The sequence below is a fragment of the Bidens hawaiensis genome, unplaced genomic scaffold (genome assembly GCF_021521415.1).
Source record: "Bidens hawaiensis isolate Kalapana, Puna unplaced genomic scaffold, B.hawaiensis_p1.1 tig00056940_1, whole genome shotgun sequence".
Lineage (NCBI taxonomy): Eukaryota > Viridiplantae > Streptophyta > Magnoliopsida > Asterales > Asteraceae > Bidens > Bidens hawaiensis.
Genome location: NW_027506375.1, coordinates 68,825 through 85,284, shown reverse-complemented (window position 1 = coordinate 85,284; position 16,460 = coordinate 68,825). Strand labels below are relative to the sequence as shown.

Below are 16,460 nucleotides of genomic sequence, written 5' to 3'. Positions count from 1 at the left end.
GCTTTCCTTACTGGTCTTATGCTAACCTCTTCATCCATCGGGGCCCGCCTCAGAAGCCCAAACCCGAGGTAGGCTCTTCAAGTCTCCCCGGTCTGTTGTGCTCATTATTTATAACAAGTATAATGGACTTACAACAAGTCTCCATTCTACCTTTGTTGTGACCTCTTACGTGATCCACCCTACACTTCAATTGGATGTTGATTCTTGACCTAGGAGCTTTCTTTCGGAACAATTGTTCTCTTCGACTTTGCCTCGTCTGTTCCAACAACATGGCCTGGGACATGTGTTGTTCTACCCATTTCTTTTAGGTTGATACTACCAACTTGTTTAGATCAATTGGATAAAACCTTGACCCCCCTAAAACCTATGATTTCGTTTAGTTACTTTGAGAGGTCTTTTAAATACTCTCTTTTGGGCTCTCTTACTTTAGCCATACTTAACCTGGGCCCTTGTTTGCCACTGGGCATATTTCTCTTATCATTCGGAGAACCCATTTCTAATGTAACCTCTTCAGCCCGTTACTGGCATACGCCTGAGCCGACGACATTTTGAAAAAGCTTCTCATACTTCCCTCAAGATGTCATGATACCTTTCGGATCGCCCGCCATTCTCTTAACTGTTGGCTCCCTTTTCCCCACTTTCAAATTTACATTTCATGTCTCTTTATCTGTCTAGTAGGATGTTTGGTTGGAGTAGCTAGTACTCTCCATGCATCTTGGTTTCTCCTGGGCTTTCTTGACTTGGTCCCAATCATGGGACAAAGACCCATTTTCATAGGAGGCTTTACCCCTAGTCCTTATTTTTATGATAAAGACAAAAGACTAATGTAGTTCCAGCTCACCCTTCTCATAACATATGGGAAGGGTTCTTCCCTTCTAGACTAATTCATTGGGCTAATTTTGGACGAGATCTTTTTTCGGTACCTGGCTGAGGTTGATGATATTTAGTTTCCATGAGCCTGACCCAGTTCTCCTGGTAGTTTAAATCTACCATGACATAAACACACAGCCCCTCTTCTATATAATAAAGGATGAGTAAACCATAAACACCATGGGTTGATTTCATTTTGACTCATCAAATTTGGACCCAGTAAGGTTGAGATGGCGGAGTCATGGGGTGAAATAAAAACCAAACATTATGCACTCATCCCCACACAATGGGCCCAGTTCTGCAATTATCTCTTCAAGTCCCCCAGTCCCGTATGCTAATTATTTATGATTGGGATAAGGGACTTTGGACCCGAGTTTCTTTAACATAACCAAGCACAGGTTAAGTTTTCTCTCTTGGATAGTATGTAATCTCTTTCTTCTTATTGAGCAACCCTCCCAAAGTTGTTAGCAGCCCATTAACAGACTCTAACAATGATCTTGCTATTCTTGCTTTACTAGTAGTGGACATAGAACGAAGACACAAACAATTTCCAATGCGATAATATATGATGAAAATGTATCAAACCACCGACAATAATCACGATGACTTAAATTATTTCTATATGTTTCTCCCCTTGCTCCCGGATGTATCATGATGTTTTCAATCTGTATGCGGATGGATTATAAGGTTTCCAACCTTTGAGGTGGATGTGGTAGGTTAGCTATCAATTTGTTGGCTTTCTTTTCACTCGTTGTGAAGAAGATTCGATTGTCTTTCCCCGTTAGGGGGGGAGTGTATGTATGGTGTCCCATTTAATGGGAAATATATAAGTTGTGAGCCTCATACAAGGGGCCATATCCCACTTGGGGGTAATACAAGTTCTAAGAGTCTTAGAAGGGGCTATTCTCCCCTGGGGAATTATGATTATTGAGCCTCATGGATGGGGCTATTTTTTACGGGGGTAATTATAAGTATTGAACCTAATGGATTAGGTTAATTTTGTATATGGATCCGAGCCCCTCAGCCGGGCCTTCCTTTCACACTTGTGAAGGAGCATTGATGTCATATTAACAGGAAGTTATAAGCGATGTGCTTCTTAAAGAGGGCTTTATCCCATCTGGGGGAATTATAAGTATGGTGCCTCTTTTAGAGGGCTTTATCCCGTCTGGGGGAATTATAAGAATGAGGCCTCCTCTGGAGGGCTTTATCCCGTCTTGGGTAATTATAAGTATGGTGCCTCTTTTAGAGGGCTTTATCCCATCTGGGGGATTATAAGAATGGTGCCTCTTTTAGAGGGCTTTATCCCGTCTGGGGGAATTATAAGAATAAGGCCTCCTCTGGAGGGCTTTATCCCGTCTGGGGTAATTATAAGTATGGTGCCTCTTTTAGAGGGCTTTATCCCATCTGGGGGAATTATAAGTATGGTGCCTCTTTTAGAAGGCTTTATCCCGTCTGGGGGAATTATAAGAATGAGGCCTCCTCTGGAGGGCTTTATCCCGTCTTGGGTAATTATAAGTATGGTGCCTCTTTTAGAGGGCTTTATCCCATCTGGGGGGATTATAAGAATGGTGCCTCTTTTAGAGGGCTTTATCCCGTCTGGGGGAATTATAAGAATGAGGCCTCCTCTGGAGGGCTTTATCCCGTCTTGGGTAATTATAAGTATGGTGCCTCTTTTAGAGGGCTTTATCCCATCTGGGGGAATTATAAAAATGGTGCCTCTTTTAGAGGGCTTTATCCCGTCTGGGGGAATTATAAGAATGAGGCCTCCTCTGGAGGGCTTTATCCCGTCTGGGGTAATTATAAGTATGGTGCCTCTTTTAGAGGGCTTTATCCCATCTGGGGGAATTATAAGAATGGTGCCTCTTTTAGAGGGCTTTATCCCGTCTGGGGGAATTATAAGAATGAGGCCTCCTCTGGAGGGCTTTATCCCGTCTTGGGTAATTATAAGTATGGTGCCTCTTTTAGAGGGCTTTATCCCATCCGGGGGAATTATAAGAATGGTGCCTCTTTTAGAGGGCTTTATCCCGTCTGGGGTAATTATAAGTACAATCGACCTATTATATTTGTTAATCATAAATATAAAAAGCATAATTAGTTTTAATACCTATTAGAAGTCTTACACATGAAGATGATGGAAGGGGCTACTGGTTGAGGCCCATTCCCTTCTTATAAAAGATCATAAAGATATGAAGGTTTCTTCTCCATGGAAAATTTTTAGAATGTGAAGTGTTACCACATGAGGCTTCTTTCCTTTCATAACGACTTTGTCACTCTTTAGAAGGGAACTCTTCTTCTCATTCATTGGAAGGGAATTATTTTTCCTTGGAAGTCTCTCTAAAATGGTGATCTCTTTATGAGATACGTCTTCATGCATAGAAGCTGATGAACTGGTCCCTCTTGCCGTATTAAAGAAACCTCAATGACGAAGACCCGACACAATGACAAAATGTCAAATTAGTCCCCCAGCTCCATGTTGGTGTGGGGGGGGGATGTTCCTTCTGAATGGAATTGACCTTTCACATATGTCGTCCCCTTCAAACATGCCATCCCTTGGAGGGTGATTATTCTCCTTCAAATAAAATTCTTGTAATGCAAAAAGTTGTTGTAGAATGCTTTCTTTCCTCACGTGAGGGGTTTCTGAATACCTCGTCCAATGGAAGGGGATTAATTTTCATTGGAGGAAAATCTTACAATACGAGAGATGTTGTTGTAGAAGGCTCTCATTCCACATGGGTAAAAACTTTTTAGATACTTCTTTAGCTGGAAAGTGATTACTCCTTTTTAGAAGAAAAATCTGGAAGAGGTTGCTCTCCTTTGCAGGGAACCCTTGCCCAAACGATACTTTCTTTTCTGGAGGGAATTTTTAAATACCTCCTTCCTTGGAAAAGAAATCTTCTTCTTCGAAAAAGATTCTTGTAACATGGCAAGGGGTTTCAATAAGGATTGTATGGGAGGAGTGTTTGTACTGAAGGTATTGTCTTGGGAGGAGCCTCATTATATACGGATTGTCTTGAAATGAGGTTTCCTCCTTGGAAGGAGGCTCTTGTTATGACTTGCTTATCTTAGAAGAGGTTTTGGTAAGAAGGATTGTTTAGTAAGGGAACTTTGTCTAAAGGAATTACATTATACGGGGGTTTGTTCTGAATCACAAGATGGGCTTTCATATTAAAGTAAATGTTCTAGGCATCCCTAGGCAAGGGGCTCGGGGGTTTGTTTCGAATCACAGGAATGGCATTCATATTAAAGCAAATATCCCAGGGCACCCCTGGCAAGGGGCTCGGGGGCTTTGTTTTGAATCACAAGAAGGGCCTTCATATTAAAGTAAATGTCCCAGGGCATCCCCAGGCAAGGGGCTTGGGGGCTTTGTTTTGAATCACAGGAATGGCCTTCATATTAAAGTAAATGTCCCAGGGCATCCCCAGGCAAGGGGCTTGGGGGATTTGTTTTGAATCCCCCGAAGGGTCTTCATATTAAAGTAATTGTCCCAGGATACCCCCTGGCGAGGGGCTCGGGGGCTTTTGTTCCGAATCCCCCGAAGGGTCTTCCTATTAAAGTAATTGTCCCAGGATACCCCCTGGCGAGGGGCTCGAGGGCTTTTGTTCTAGGGCAATTGTTCAGTAAGGGGCTTTATCTTGGGGAGATGGTCTAGTAAGACCCTTTTCTGGAGGAATTATTTGGTAAATGAGTTTGTTCTGGAGAGTAAGGGATCTTCTGAAAAAGTTGTTTAGTAAGGGACCTATTTCTAAAGGAATTATACTGTGAGGGGGTTTCATTGTGAAAGACCTCGTTCTGGAAAGGTTGTTTTGGGGCTTGTTTGGTTTTGGGGGATTTGTTATGAATGAGTTGTTTTGTATGAGATTTGTCTCCATATGAAAGTAACCCTTTGACCCTATATTCACCTAGATATTGTTCTTCCTCCTTCTTTGGTATAAGAACAGAAAACATAGTTAAATAGATAAATGGTTAATGATACCTTTTGTGTTTATCCATATAGGGTCGTTGACCCTTTTGACCCCCCTTTCTAACCCGAAAACTTAACTGCAAAGATATGCCTACGAGCACTCATGAAACCTTCATCCCATCTTTAGAGTTCAAACGTAAACCTCACATCATTCCAACTTGCCACATTAAACCGATTCACTAGACTCCGACGAGGCAACAGGTCCAGCAACCCTTGTTTCATCAAAGCATGTCTATTAATTATAACCAGGTGGGACTATACCAGCTGTTATTAGCTCCGGCAGCCGGCGATGTCTACATCATATTCAAAAGTCCGGCGGCGAAAGCATAGTTGAACCCAACAAAACAAGATGGGTGTGTTTCTTGTCGGTTGAAGGCAGTCATCATATCTGACTTTTCAAGGCATGCCGGGGAATATTCAAGACTCTTGACTTCACGGCATATTCCGAAAACTCGAAAAAGATTCCGGCAACGGAAAAACTCCGGCCACGGAAAAAGATTCCGGCCACGGAAAAACGCCGGAGACAGCTTGAACTAGGTTGGTACTTGTTTACCGAAATAGTGGACGGACAACGCCAATGACCTTTTTTCGGCGAGACAACGACAACAACGGTGTGTTTGGTGGCGGACATAGCCTGAGCCGGAAGGAAACGGTAGTGACATTCCCTTCAAGCTTTGATCATCCATTCTTCCAAGATTTTGGGTGAGACCTTCAATCAAGAGGGTCCCACGGATGGGGCCAATGTTGAAACCCAGTTTGAACCATAGATGGTTAAGTGAGGGCTCGTGAGTTGTTCTAGAGAAAAATGGGTGTGTTGTGTGTGCTTGGGTGTATGAGGTTACTTTAGATGAGTTTCAGTGAGACAACAAAGTAAATGAGAAGTCTATTTTATTGAGCATATTCATCCTGATTATACAAAGGGAATGTATACATATATATACGAAGTCTTGGGGGGATCTCACTCCCAACCGTTGTTCCTCGGCTCCCTCTATTATCCACCGGGTCTTTGACCCAGCCAAGGGACGAGCTATTATCCACTGGATCCTGTTTTCCCTCCAAGATTCTGTCCCTTTCATCTCTGGACTTCTCAGGTTAACAAGGACAGGTCGGTGTTTGACCTCGGGCTTGTCTAAAGTGCATGTGATGCTACTGAGCTGGACTGGGCTGACTTGGGCTTGACTTCGTGGGCCTCCTGTTTACGCCAAGCATACATGTTCATGAATTCGACCCAAAAACTGACCTGAACTCGGTTGTACTAAAGCCAAGCCAACGGTTTTGTGTTAGGTTCATGTCGTGTTAAAAATTCCACCCCTAACTTTGTGCATACATCCTACTAAATCTTTTATCATAACCAACACAGTATTTAATAACATAAAGAGAGGAAAAAGTGTTAACGGGCTAACCCGATCCCTCCACCTGTAAAATGTACAAATGTTTCTTGTCAAAAGTAATTTCTAAATGTACAAATATATAATTTTTTTAACAGGAAACAAAAATTCAAGAAACAGAAAAGGAGAAAACAGAAGTTGCAATGGGCCATGCCCTTAAAAATGATTTGCCATATAATTCACGGGCCGAAATTGAACAAAAAGAAGAAAAGCCCACTGGAAATAGCTTGCCCTACAAATCAAGGGCTGAGATTGAAGCCCAAAAGGAAAGAAAACATGATCATGGCCATCAATCACCTTATTGGTCAAGCAACACTAGTACATGCAGTGATCAGACTACAACTAGCCCAGATGATAGTGCTTCTGAGGATACACCTGAAGTAACAAAATATTATGCGTTCGGGTCAACGGCTTCTCGTTGTAATAAAACCGAGTCAAACAATAAGTCAACAGTTTTAGATACTAGTTCTATTTCTGGTGGGAAAGATGATGGCTTTCAATGTGATATACTTGAAGGAAGAACGCTAAACAGGTTAAGGTCAATGGGTCCTCCTTACATCAAACCAGATTCAAGCAAAAAGACAGACGGGCCAAGTTTTAAAGATGAAGGAACTGAAAAGATCATTAGTAAGCCGGTACCAAGATCAGTGAGGGTTAGAAGACCGTTAAAGCCTGTATCGGGTTCTTCTTGTGGGAAAAATGATGTTTCAAATGGTTTTATAGATGAAGAAGAAAAGAAAATGGAGAAACCGTCACGATTACCTGCTACAACACGGACCGCTTCACTTCCATGTGAACCGGTGGCTGCAGGGGTTGCGATAGATGAAAGAAAAGGGCTTGCAAGGGCCACTACTTATCAGGCGGATAAGGGTTTGGGTCCAAGAGGAAATGTGCATCCTAAACTTCCTGATTATGATGATTTTGTGGCGCGGTTGGCGGCTTTCAGAGCAAGTGCATAGTGGTGTATTTTGTTTAGGGTCACCAATTTGTTTGTATTTAGCTTTGGTTAATGTTATTCTTTTATCCAATTCAGCTCCTTGCTGTTAAATATTAATAGAATTTGTTACAGAAGTGTTGGTTTAAATCATCTTTAACTTTGATACATAAAGCTTGGTTATGCACTTATGCAACAGTTTACTTATCACCAATCATGTCCATAAAAAAGTCCAAAGTGGCATTCTCCAATTGGAATTTGGAGCAAGATATCACAATATTATATGGGCCAATTTATGGATATTACTATATGGGCCAAAATGGATCCATCTAACTCTCAAACAAATTATTTTATTTTAATTCAAATAATTATTTTACTATAATACAAATTATAAACATTCTTGTTTATAATTAAAAGATAAAAGAACCAATCTTTGTTTATAATTGAACTACTTAACAAATTGGAAAAAAAACCAAATTTGAACTTATACGAGCCGTATAGTACAGTACTATACGACCCGTATAGACAGATTTTCAGTTATCTAAGCTTATAACATGAAAGATTTTTATGATGGTTTATTTTAATGTATGTAGACCAGTTTTTTATGGCGAAATGTTTTCTTGTTTGCTTAATCATTGATTGATTATTGTGTATGGACTGTTATAAAGTGTAAAACGAATGTTCTTTGGGTACAACTACAAATTACTTAGCCAAACGTGTTATGTAAATATTAAAAGACAATTTTTTATATTTTAAAATATCATATCATTCAACTTTTCAACATAAAACATAATTCTATATAAGTGAAACAACACATGAAATGGTTGGAAAGGAGAATGTTTAAAATTGCTAAAAACAATATGGTGCAAGTCAGATAATATATCAAAAGGAAATTCATAAAAATGTCTATACGACCATATCAACCTATATGAGACACCATAAACGATAACTGACAACATCATACACGATTCTGGTGGCCGTATAAAAAAAATGGTGTGTGAGACCTGTGCCTTATGTTTTCAACATAACCCACATGGTTCTCTCTCAAACTATAATGAAGAAAATGGTCTCTGTTATCTCGTGGATTAGGGTTCACACTCCACACTCTTGACACTGACTGACAGTAGTTGACATCCAAAAACGCAGCAAACGAACGTTCAATTCTATAATCCAAATCCGGTGACATTTCAATTCAAATCTGGAACTTGATCGGAATCCAAACAAGACAACGATGATACAAGTTTTACCGGTTCGATGCTCCGCAACCCCCTTCCGACTACACTCACGCCCACTGTCAGTCCGATGCTCCGCCGCCTCAGTCTCATCCACCAAAAGGTACAACATTACACTCCTTCCCGGCGATGGAATCGGCCCTGAAGTCATCTCCGTCGCCAAAAACGTCCTCACTCTCGCCGCCTCACTCGAAGGTCTAATTTTACTGATTATTATTATTATTAATTCAATTGTTATGTTTGGTAAATAATAAAAGTTGTGTCTTTTAGGGCTTGAATTTAAGTTCAAGGAGATGCCTATGGGTGGAGCTGCCCTAGATTTGACCGGAGTCCCCTTGCCCGAGGAAACGCTCTCCGCCGCCAAACAATCTGATGCCGTTCTCCTTGGTGCTATTGGCGGGTGGGTCATAGATAGATACTCTTTCTATTATTTATCATTTTCAATGTGTTATGTATATATATAAGATGATTGCTTATAAATATTTTCAAGGTATAAATGGGATAAAAATGACAAGCATTTGAAGCCCGAGACCGGACTGCTTCAGCTTCGTGCAGGTCTTAAAGTTTTTGCAAATTTGAGGCCTGCCTCTGTTCTACCACAGGTATTTCATTAATCATCAATTCATCATCATGCGTAATTAGTTTATTAAATGACTACCCGTAACTATTAACTACATCCGGCACTGGGTGCTGACATGTTTTAAGATTTTGTCTAATAGTAAGACATGAACTCAAGTTTCTTCGTAATTACTTCACGTGCAAGAGTTAGAGCATGATTTGCATGTGCACATCAGAAAGGTAGTTGACAACCCAAAGTTAATGTCAATAAATCAATTGAGGTCTATTGAGGTTTCTTTATAATTTTTTCTAACTTGTTTTGTTTTTTCTTGTTTTTAAAACTTTTTTTTATTGTTGCATAGAGCTTAGTTAGTTGTACATTGATTTTGTTTGGTTATAGATAGGGATACAAATTTCACAAATAGGGTAGTTCATGCTTTTTAGATTGCTAAGTTGTGTGTATTTCTTTTATCATCTTATTTTGAAGCGTAGATAAACAAGTAGAAAATGTATCTATAGTTAATTTGAAGTATTTTACAAATATCAGTTAGTGGATGCTTCAACTTTGAAGAAAGAAGTTGCTGAAGGTGTCGACTTGATGGTTGTAAGGGAACTTACAGGAGGTGAGTATGCAGTATAGATGGAACTAGATATACTTAACCTCAGGCTCAGCTAATACGATGGTAGTTAAAGAACACATGAACTTATTAATTTAGTTTAAACTTTATATATAAAAGTGTCTAGATGTGCTTTTTCTAAATCTCTATTCCCCAATAATTGAGACGGTTTGTATCAAGACAACATTTTTTAAACTTTTTTTTATCTGCAGCTGTTATTTTTTGGTATCGGTTTATTGTTATTGTTATTGTTATTGTTTTAAATACATGCTTACAGGGTAAAAGGAGTTATAAATATCTAAAAAACTAGGCTTTAAATTTTCTGTGTTGAGGAATATTAAATGGGTTGATTCTTTAACTTGAATCTTCAGCACTTCAAATTGGATAATTATTTGTTAAAGGTATCTACTTTGGAAAACCAAGGGGATTTGGAACCAATGAAAATGGTGAGGAGATTGGCTTCAACACCGAGGTTTATGCAGCATACGAGGTCACTTTTCTCAATCCTGAATTTCATTGAAATGTTGGTGTTTTAAATAAATGAAATGAAATACAAATTACCTTCTTTTGTCTCAACCCGACCAGATTGACCGCATTGCTCGCATTGCATTTGAGACAGCTCATAAACGTGGTGGCAAACTTTGTTCTGTTGACAAAGCAAATGTCCTTGAGGTACCAATATCTGATTTTTATTTATGGAAAATAAAATTATTCCAAAGTTCCATTACTGATTGAAATTGAACTCATATGTATAGTTTTATTTTTTGTTACTTGTTTTCGATTCTTTTAAGTAGTTTATTTGGGTATAATCGAGCAGGCATCGATGCTTTGGAGGAAAAGAGTAATAGCAATAGCTGAAGAATACCCTGATGTTGAACTCACCCACATGTACGTCGACAACGCAGCCATGCAGCTTGTCCGAAACCCCAAACAGGTGATTTTCTAAAACATGTCAAAACGTGTCATTACACATTTTTGACTCGTTAGAGATAAAGCATTGCCTGGATTGATATGACCATTTGTCAAAGTTGCCTTTTTCAGTTTTCTAAAACAGGTCGGCTCGACCCATCACAGTTTTACATTTATCTATATTTTTGACTCGTTAGATAAAAAATAACCGGGATTTTTTTGTGTCAAACAGGTTTTTTTGCTCTTCTTTTTGACTCACTAAATATGTAACCTGGGCTGACCTGACCATTAGAAATTTTTTTTCCCTAGTTTTCTGAAACGGGTTGGGTTGGGTTGGCTTGGCTTTTTGACCCGTTACAATTTTACCTAGTTTGTTGACTCGTTTGACCCGTTAGGGATAAAACATAACCCGGAATGGGTCAAAAGTCGAAACATGTAGGGTCTGGCTGAACGGTTGCACTTTTGCCTATCTTTTTGACCCGTTTGACTTGTTAGAGATAAAACACACAAACTGGATTGACCTGATCATTAGGCAAAGTTGCCCTTTTTTAGTTTTCTAGAATGGTCAAATTGGCTTGGGTTGGGCTGACCCCTTACACTTTTATCCATCTTTTTGACCCATTAGAGATAAAAACATAGCCCGGATGGACGGATTGACCTAACCATTAGTCAAAATTGCAGTTCGACCCAATACAAAGGGAATTGAAAATCAACTCATAACATCTTCTATTTGCAGTTTGACACAATCGTTACAAATAACATATTTGGCGATATTTTATCAGATGAAGCATCAATGATCACCGGAAGTATCGGGATGCTTCCGTCCGCTAGCCTTGGTGAATCGGTATGAACTAGCGAGGCCCACAATCACAGTTTGATAAATCATAAAACAATCAATATGAACATATGAATTCAACTGACTGGTTTACTTTTGTTGTGTTTGTGTGTAGGGACCGGGACTGTTTGAACCCATTCATGGTTCTGCTCCTGATATTGCTGGACAGGTATCTAATTATTCGTCATTTGAAATTTGATGCATAAATTTTTGTTAATTATTAAATATGGAAATATTGTTTTTATTATTATGTAGGATAAAGCAAACCCATTGGCAACCATACTGAGTGCTGCAATGCTTTTGAAATATGGTTTGGGTGAAGTGAAAGCAGCCGAGAGGATTGAGTCTGCTGTGCTCAATACTTTAGATAGAGGGTACCGTACGGGTGACATTTACTCTGATGGAAACGTATGTACTTTTCTCAAAGTGTGTTTTTATCATTTTAATACAAATATTAATCGCAGTCCCGTGCAGGTTTTGGTTGGATGCAAAGAGATGGGTGAAGAAGTGTTGAAGTCGGTCAATACAAAGACACCTGCATCAGTTTAATATTAGTCATGAAAAACACAGTCCTTTATAGAGGTTACCTCAAGATTAGAGCATTTAACTTTATTTCAGTTTTGAGATTATGTTGTATGTAACATGTTGGTGGAATTCTTATGTGGATGAGTTCTGTGTTCATGAAATAAAAGGGGGGATTAGTCATGAAATAAAAGGGGGATTAAGATATTTACTGTGTTTTTTGTTTTTTTTTATTGTTTTTCATGGATGGATATTTTTTGTTGTTCAATTCGGTTTCTTTGGTTTTCTAATGGGCTAAATCGGTTTTCCCAGGTTTAAGGGAAGATAATTTTTTAAAGCCGAAAATTGAAACAAAATCTGATTACCTATAGTGGATCCAGCGAAGCAAGTGTTTCAAGTTCTTGTATGCTTTACTTTGTAATTTTAAGATTGACTTTGTTTTTAGTAGGATTGGTTTTGCTATTCAAAAGGAGGTTGTAACGCAGCTTGTTTTCCGTTTGCCTGTCATTTTCTTGTAATCGTTTTGAATTTAATGGTAAAGTAATATAAAATATATGATCATCACTCCGATACTAAAAAAAAATAAAATAAAAAATTTCTTAAGAGAGAACACACATACAAAATAAAATTGTTATATAAAGTGTCCCAAAAAGTTAATATTAACAGATTGGTGTATTGGAACAGGTGCTTTTTTACTTTTGTTATTGAAGATATTTAACTTAATCACCCAAAAAATATTGATTTAGCAAATCTTTTTCATCTTGAATGTAAATTTGAACCATCTTTACTGGTAACTCCTGTACGAATAGTTTCATTAGTTTGGTTAAACCAAACCAAACCATCTAATTTTCAGCCTTAAGACCACGAGAACTCAAGTCTTGACCATCATCGGACCCATGTCATTGGACATAAGGTCAATGATTCTTCCTCTGTACATTTAGGTGGGGAATCAAAGGTACGTCCCTTCGATTAGCTCATGGGTCCAACTAGAAGGCTGATTTCTTTATAAGACGACTTTTTGCCTCTAAAGTTTGACATTCTTCATCACTAGGCAGACAAATTCTTTATATTCTCCATCATATAACAATGCTTGACATTTCACTCAGAACAGTTTATATGCATACAATCACTGTAGAAATTGACTAAATGTAACCATCCTTGAAAAAATATATAAATAATTATGCATGAGCCGAACTCAAACTTGATAAATAATAAACGTACCGAGCTCGAAAAACCATTAAGAAAGCCAACCTCGATTATGATGGTTGCCTGGTTAGTGATCGATAGTCAGACCTGTCTGTCTCATGACAGTTTTTGAATCTTTGGTGTTACTCAGATTAGTTTACACAAGGATCAGCTAGACAGACTAGCATAGAAATAAAAGTTCTAATCTTGATAGCTTTTGTTATCTGGTATGCCTTTTTGCTCAATAACCTTATGAGGTTGTAATATTAATATGCACATTTAATTAACATGACACTTACTTCTCTAAAAAGAGTAACAACATAGCAATATAAAAGTCAAAACTCTGTAAAAAATAGATACAAAGTGAATTACTGAAAATGATAAGATGCTTAATAATCACACAATCTAAAGAAAGAATATCATCATTCATCAAGAGGATCTTTATGGAACAACAATTTTGTAACAAATTAAGCAACAGATGACAAGGATATACTTTATTATACATCCATTTATTGCTTAGAATCCGAAAATAGTCGCATCCTAGATATTACACAACAAGTTCATATGTGTTAACAAGTAAATATGGTCAAAAGATACATTACCCGCTAATGTTTTCAGCAGAAACATCATTATCTTCGTAATCTCCTTGTCTTACTTTTGTAATCTCGGCTTGTGCTCTATCAAGTATTTGTCGTTTCTGCAACTCCAAATCTTTATGAAAATCCATCTTCATTTTCTCCAGCTCTATCATCTGCTGAATCTTGTTATTTTCAATCTTTTCATATATCTTGCTGAATTTATTAATCGAATCTGCAAGCAATTTGAATGAAGTTTTGGGCTTTAGTTTCTTGGGTGGAACTGGAAGCGTATCTGATTCATCATCGTCGTCGTCGTCAACGTCTTCGCCATCGTGAGAATACGAATTACCCGAAATACCCCTCGTTTCATTCACACCGTTCCGGATATTTAAACTAACACTAGGGTTTTTTAAAGCACTCCCGCCTGACGACAGTAACATATCCATTTTCTTGAAATATACCCATTTGGTAGTTACAATTTTGCCCGAGTTTAAACTGGCTTTCTCCTTTTTGTATTTTTTCTTTAACGTATCCAAACGGTTTCTACATTGAGAATCGGTTCTTTCAAGCTTCGACTGCTGTGAAACTCTGTCTGCAACTTCTAACCATTCATCAGATCTAAGACTCTTCCTTCCACATTTTAAATACCGTTCACCCCAAGCGTCTAACAACACAAACGTCTCGTGCTCACTCCAGTCCGTAAGCGTGTTCCTCCCACCGAAAGACGGTTTTGGCGCAGAAGTAGGAGGCGGGACCCGAGGTGCAAACTCATAACTCGATAACAAGCTCTTCAACTTCCGTTTCTTCGGATGCCTTTGCTGATTCACATCATCATCATCATCTCCACCATCATCGTCGTCGTCATATCGATCATCATCATCGTCAACACCGTCCCCATTCTGCTTAGTTTCGTTCAATTCATTATCACCGACATTTGCCTCGTCCTGTTCTTCTTCTTCCTCATCTTCTACTTCATCATCATAATCATTATTATTATCCGACACTTTAACAACCTCCGACTGACCGTACCCTTGATTCAGACCGTATTCACGATTGTCATCCATCACACAACAGCCACAACAAATAGCAGTACCTAACAAAAGTCAAACTTTACAAATCAAGAATCAAAAAAACTAGCCAAAAATAGCAAAATATCCTATAAAATTTCAAACAATTAAGCTCATCTACTCTACGAACAAAACCCACAATTCAATTTCCAATCTTTACACTAAAAATCTAAACATCAGTCAAACTGAGTATCTTAATCAATTAAATAAGTGAAATTTTACCTCGATTGACCGGAATTGGATAGAAAGAAAGAGCAAAACGTGGGTAATTAAGAATGAGGAAGCGAGAAGAGTGATTGAATATGAAACCCTAGGTTAAAGAAGAAAGAACTTGAGTGAGTGTGGTTTGTTTATTTGGGGATATGAATATCAATATGAGAAAGTGGACAGTGTGCATCGGGAACAGATTTATAATATTAAATATTAATATTTGTATTTATAGTAATATTTAGGCCGCGAGGATGATGTAAGCATCCGGGTGGGTGGGGCCCGTATGAAAATGTGGGTCTTAAGTACCATCCACTTTTGATGGTCACGTATAAAAGTTGTCTCTTCATAATTCAAGGTTATGATTCTAATGTTGGAATTTTATTTTTAAGACTGAATTACAAACTTTGTCTTTTAAAAAAAACTAGATTACGGTTCGTTTCTTCTTTTTAATTTCTTTGCAGGCGGTGTCGTTTAAACATTTTTTTTCCTACATATTATGTCTTTTACGCTAACCGGGTTAGAAAAACTCAATTAAATACCCTCATGTCGCATGTGAGGGCATTTTTGTCTTTTCACACCGCCTTTGTATCTTTCTTTCTTCTCTCTCATAAATTAAACAAAACCAAACCTGCAACTTTTTTTCCCATCAAACCCAAACCCTAATTCTAAAAATGACACCCACCTCCTACTCTAACTCTACTCCTACTTACACTCCTACTTCTTCCACCTCCACCGCCGCCGCCGCCAGTTCTTCCACCTCCGCCACCGCCGTTGTTGCTTCCGGCGGCAATCTGACACCGACCCAGATTATAAAATAAAAAATGATGAATACCCATGTGTGGAACAACGAAGATGATGTATGTGGTGGTGGTGGTGTTGACAGTTTTTCCAGTTCTTCCATCGCCGTCGTAGCAAGTTTCTCTGCCTTGCTTCCGGCGAAAATCCGACACCGACCCAGATCAAGAAATCGAAAATGATAGAATACCCATATGTGGAACAACAGCAATGAAGATGATGCAGGTAGTGGTGGTGTTGACAGCTCTTCAAGTTTTGGCGATTAAGAAGCTTAAATACGACGCCGTTAAGGCGATTAAGAACAAAGCCCATAAGAACATGGTGCTTGTGGAGGCGAAACACCGGTGGAAAGTCCGGCGATCGGACCTGATCATGCTCGGAGTTGATGGCGGCAACTGATCTTCCATTGTTGGTGAAATTGAGAACTGGGTTTTGCAATTAAGGTGTTGCATTTAAGGAAACTAGGTTCAATTTTGGAAATTGGTGGTGATTTGATGGAGAATTTGGTAAGATCGAATTAGGGTTTTCGAGCGTACCTAAAGGAAGAAGATGCGTGTGAGATTATATAGGTGGCCGGAAACCGGAGGTGGGGTTGGTGGTGGATTTTAGGGTTTTGCAAGTGGTGGGAGGGGTGATAAACTTTTTGAAGGTGTAGACGAAAAGAAAAAAATTCCCTCACATGCGCCTCACGTGAGGGTATTTAACTGAGTTTTTCTAACCCAGTTAGCGTAAAGGACATAACGTGTAGGAAAAAATGTTTAAAGGACACCACCTGCAAAGAAACTAAAAAAAGGAAACT

At 38.8% G+C, this 16,460-nt stretch overlaps 2 protein-coding genes across 2 annotated transcripts; one reads left to right on the top strand and one right to left on the bottom strand.

Annotated features, from left to right (window-relative positions):
* Positions 1-8,368: 8,368 nt before the first annotated feature.
* Positions 8,369-11,993, top strand: LOC143617684 (3-isopropylmalate dehydrogenase, chloroplastic-like). The gene is made up of 11 exons (XM_077090164.1): positions 8,369-8,580; positions 8,656-8,785; positions 8,876-8,987; positions 9,491-9,566; positions 9,962-10,050; positions 10,146-10,232; positions 10,378-10,494; positions 11,206-11,313; positions 11,420-11,473; positions 11,560-11,712; positions 11,779-11,993. The coding sequence occupies exons 1-11, from the start codon at positions 8,385-8,387 to the stop codon at positions 11,851-11,853; spliced, it is 1,197 nt and encodes a 398-aa protein (XP_076946279.1). The 5' UTR covers positions 8,369-8,384; the 3' UTR covers positions 11,854-11,993.
* A 1,419-nt stretch (positions 11,994-13,412) lies between these two features.
* Positions 13,413-15,068, bottom strand: LOC143617682 (trihelix transcription factor ENAP2-like). The gene is made up of 2 exons (XM_077090162.1): positions 14,879-15,068; positions 13,413-14,682 (listed from the first exon to the last, which is right to left on the bottom strand). Exon 2 carries the CDS (start codon positions 14,651-14,653, stop codon positions 13,610-13,612), a length of 1,044 nt encoding a protein of 347 aa, XP_076946277.1. The 5' UTR covers positions 14,654-14,682; positions 14,879-15,068; the 3' UTR covers positions 13,413-13,609.
* Between the last annotated feature and the right edge of the window lie 1,392 nt (positions 15,069-16,460).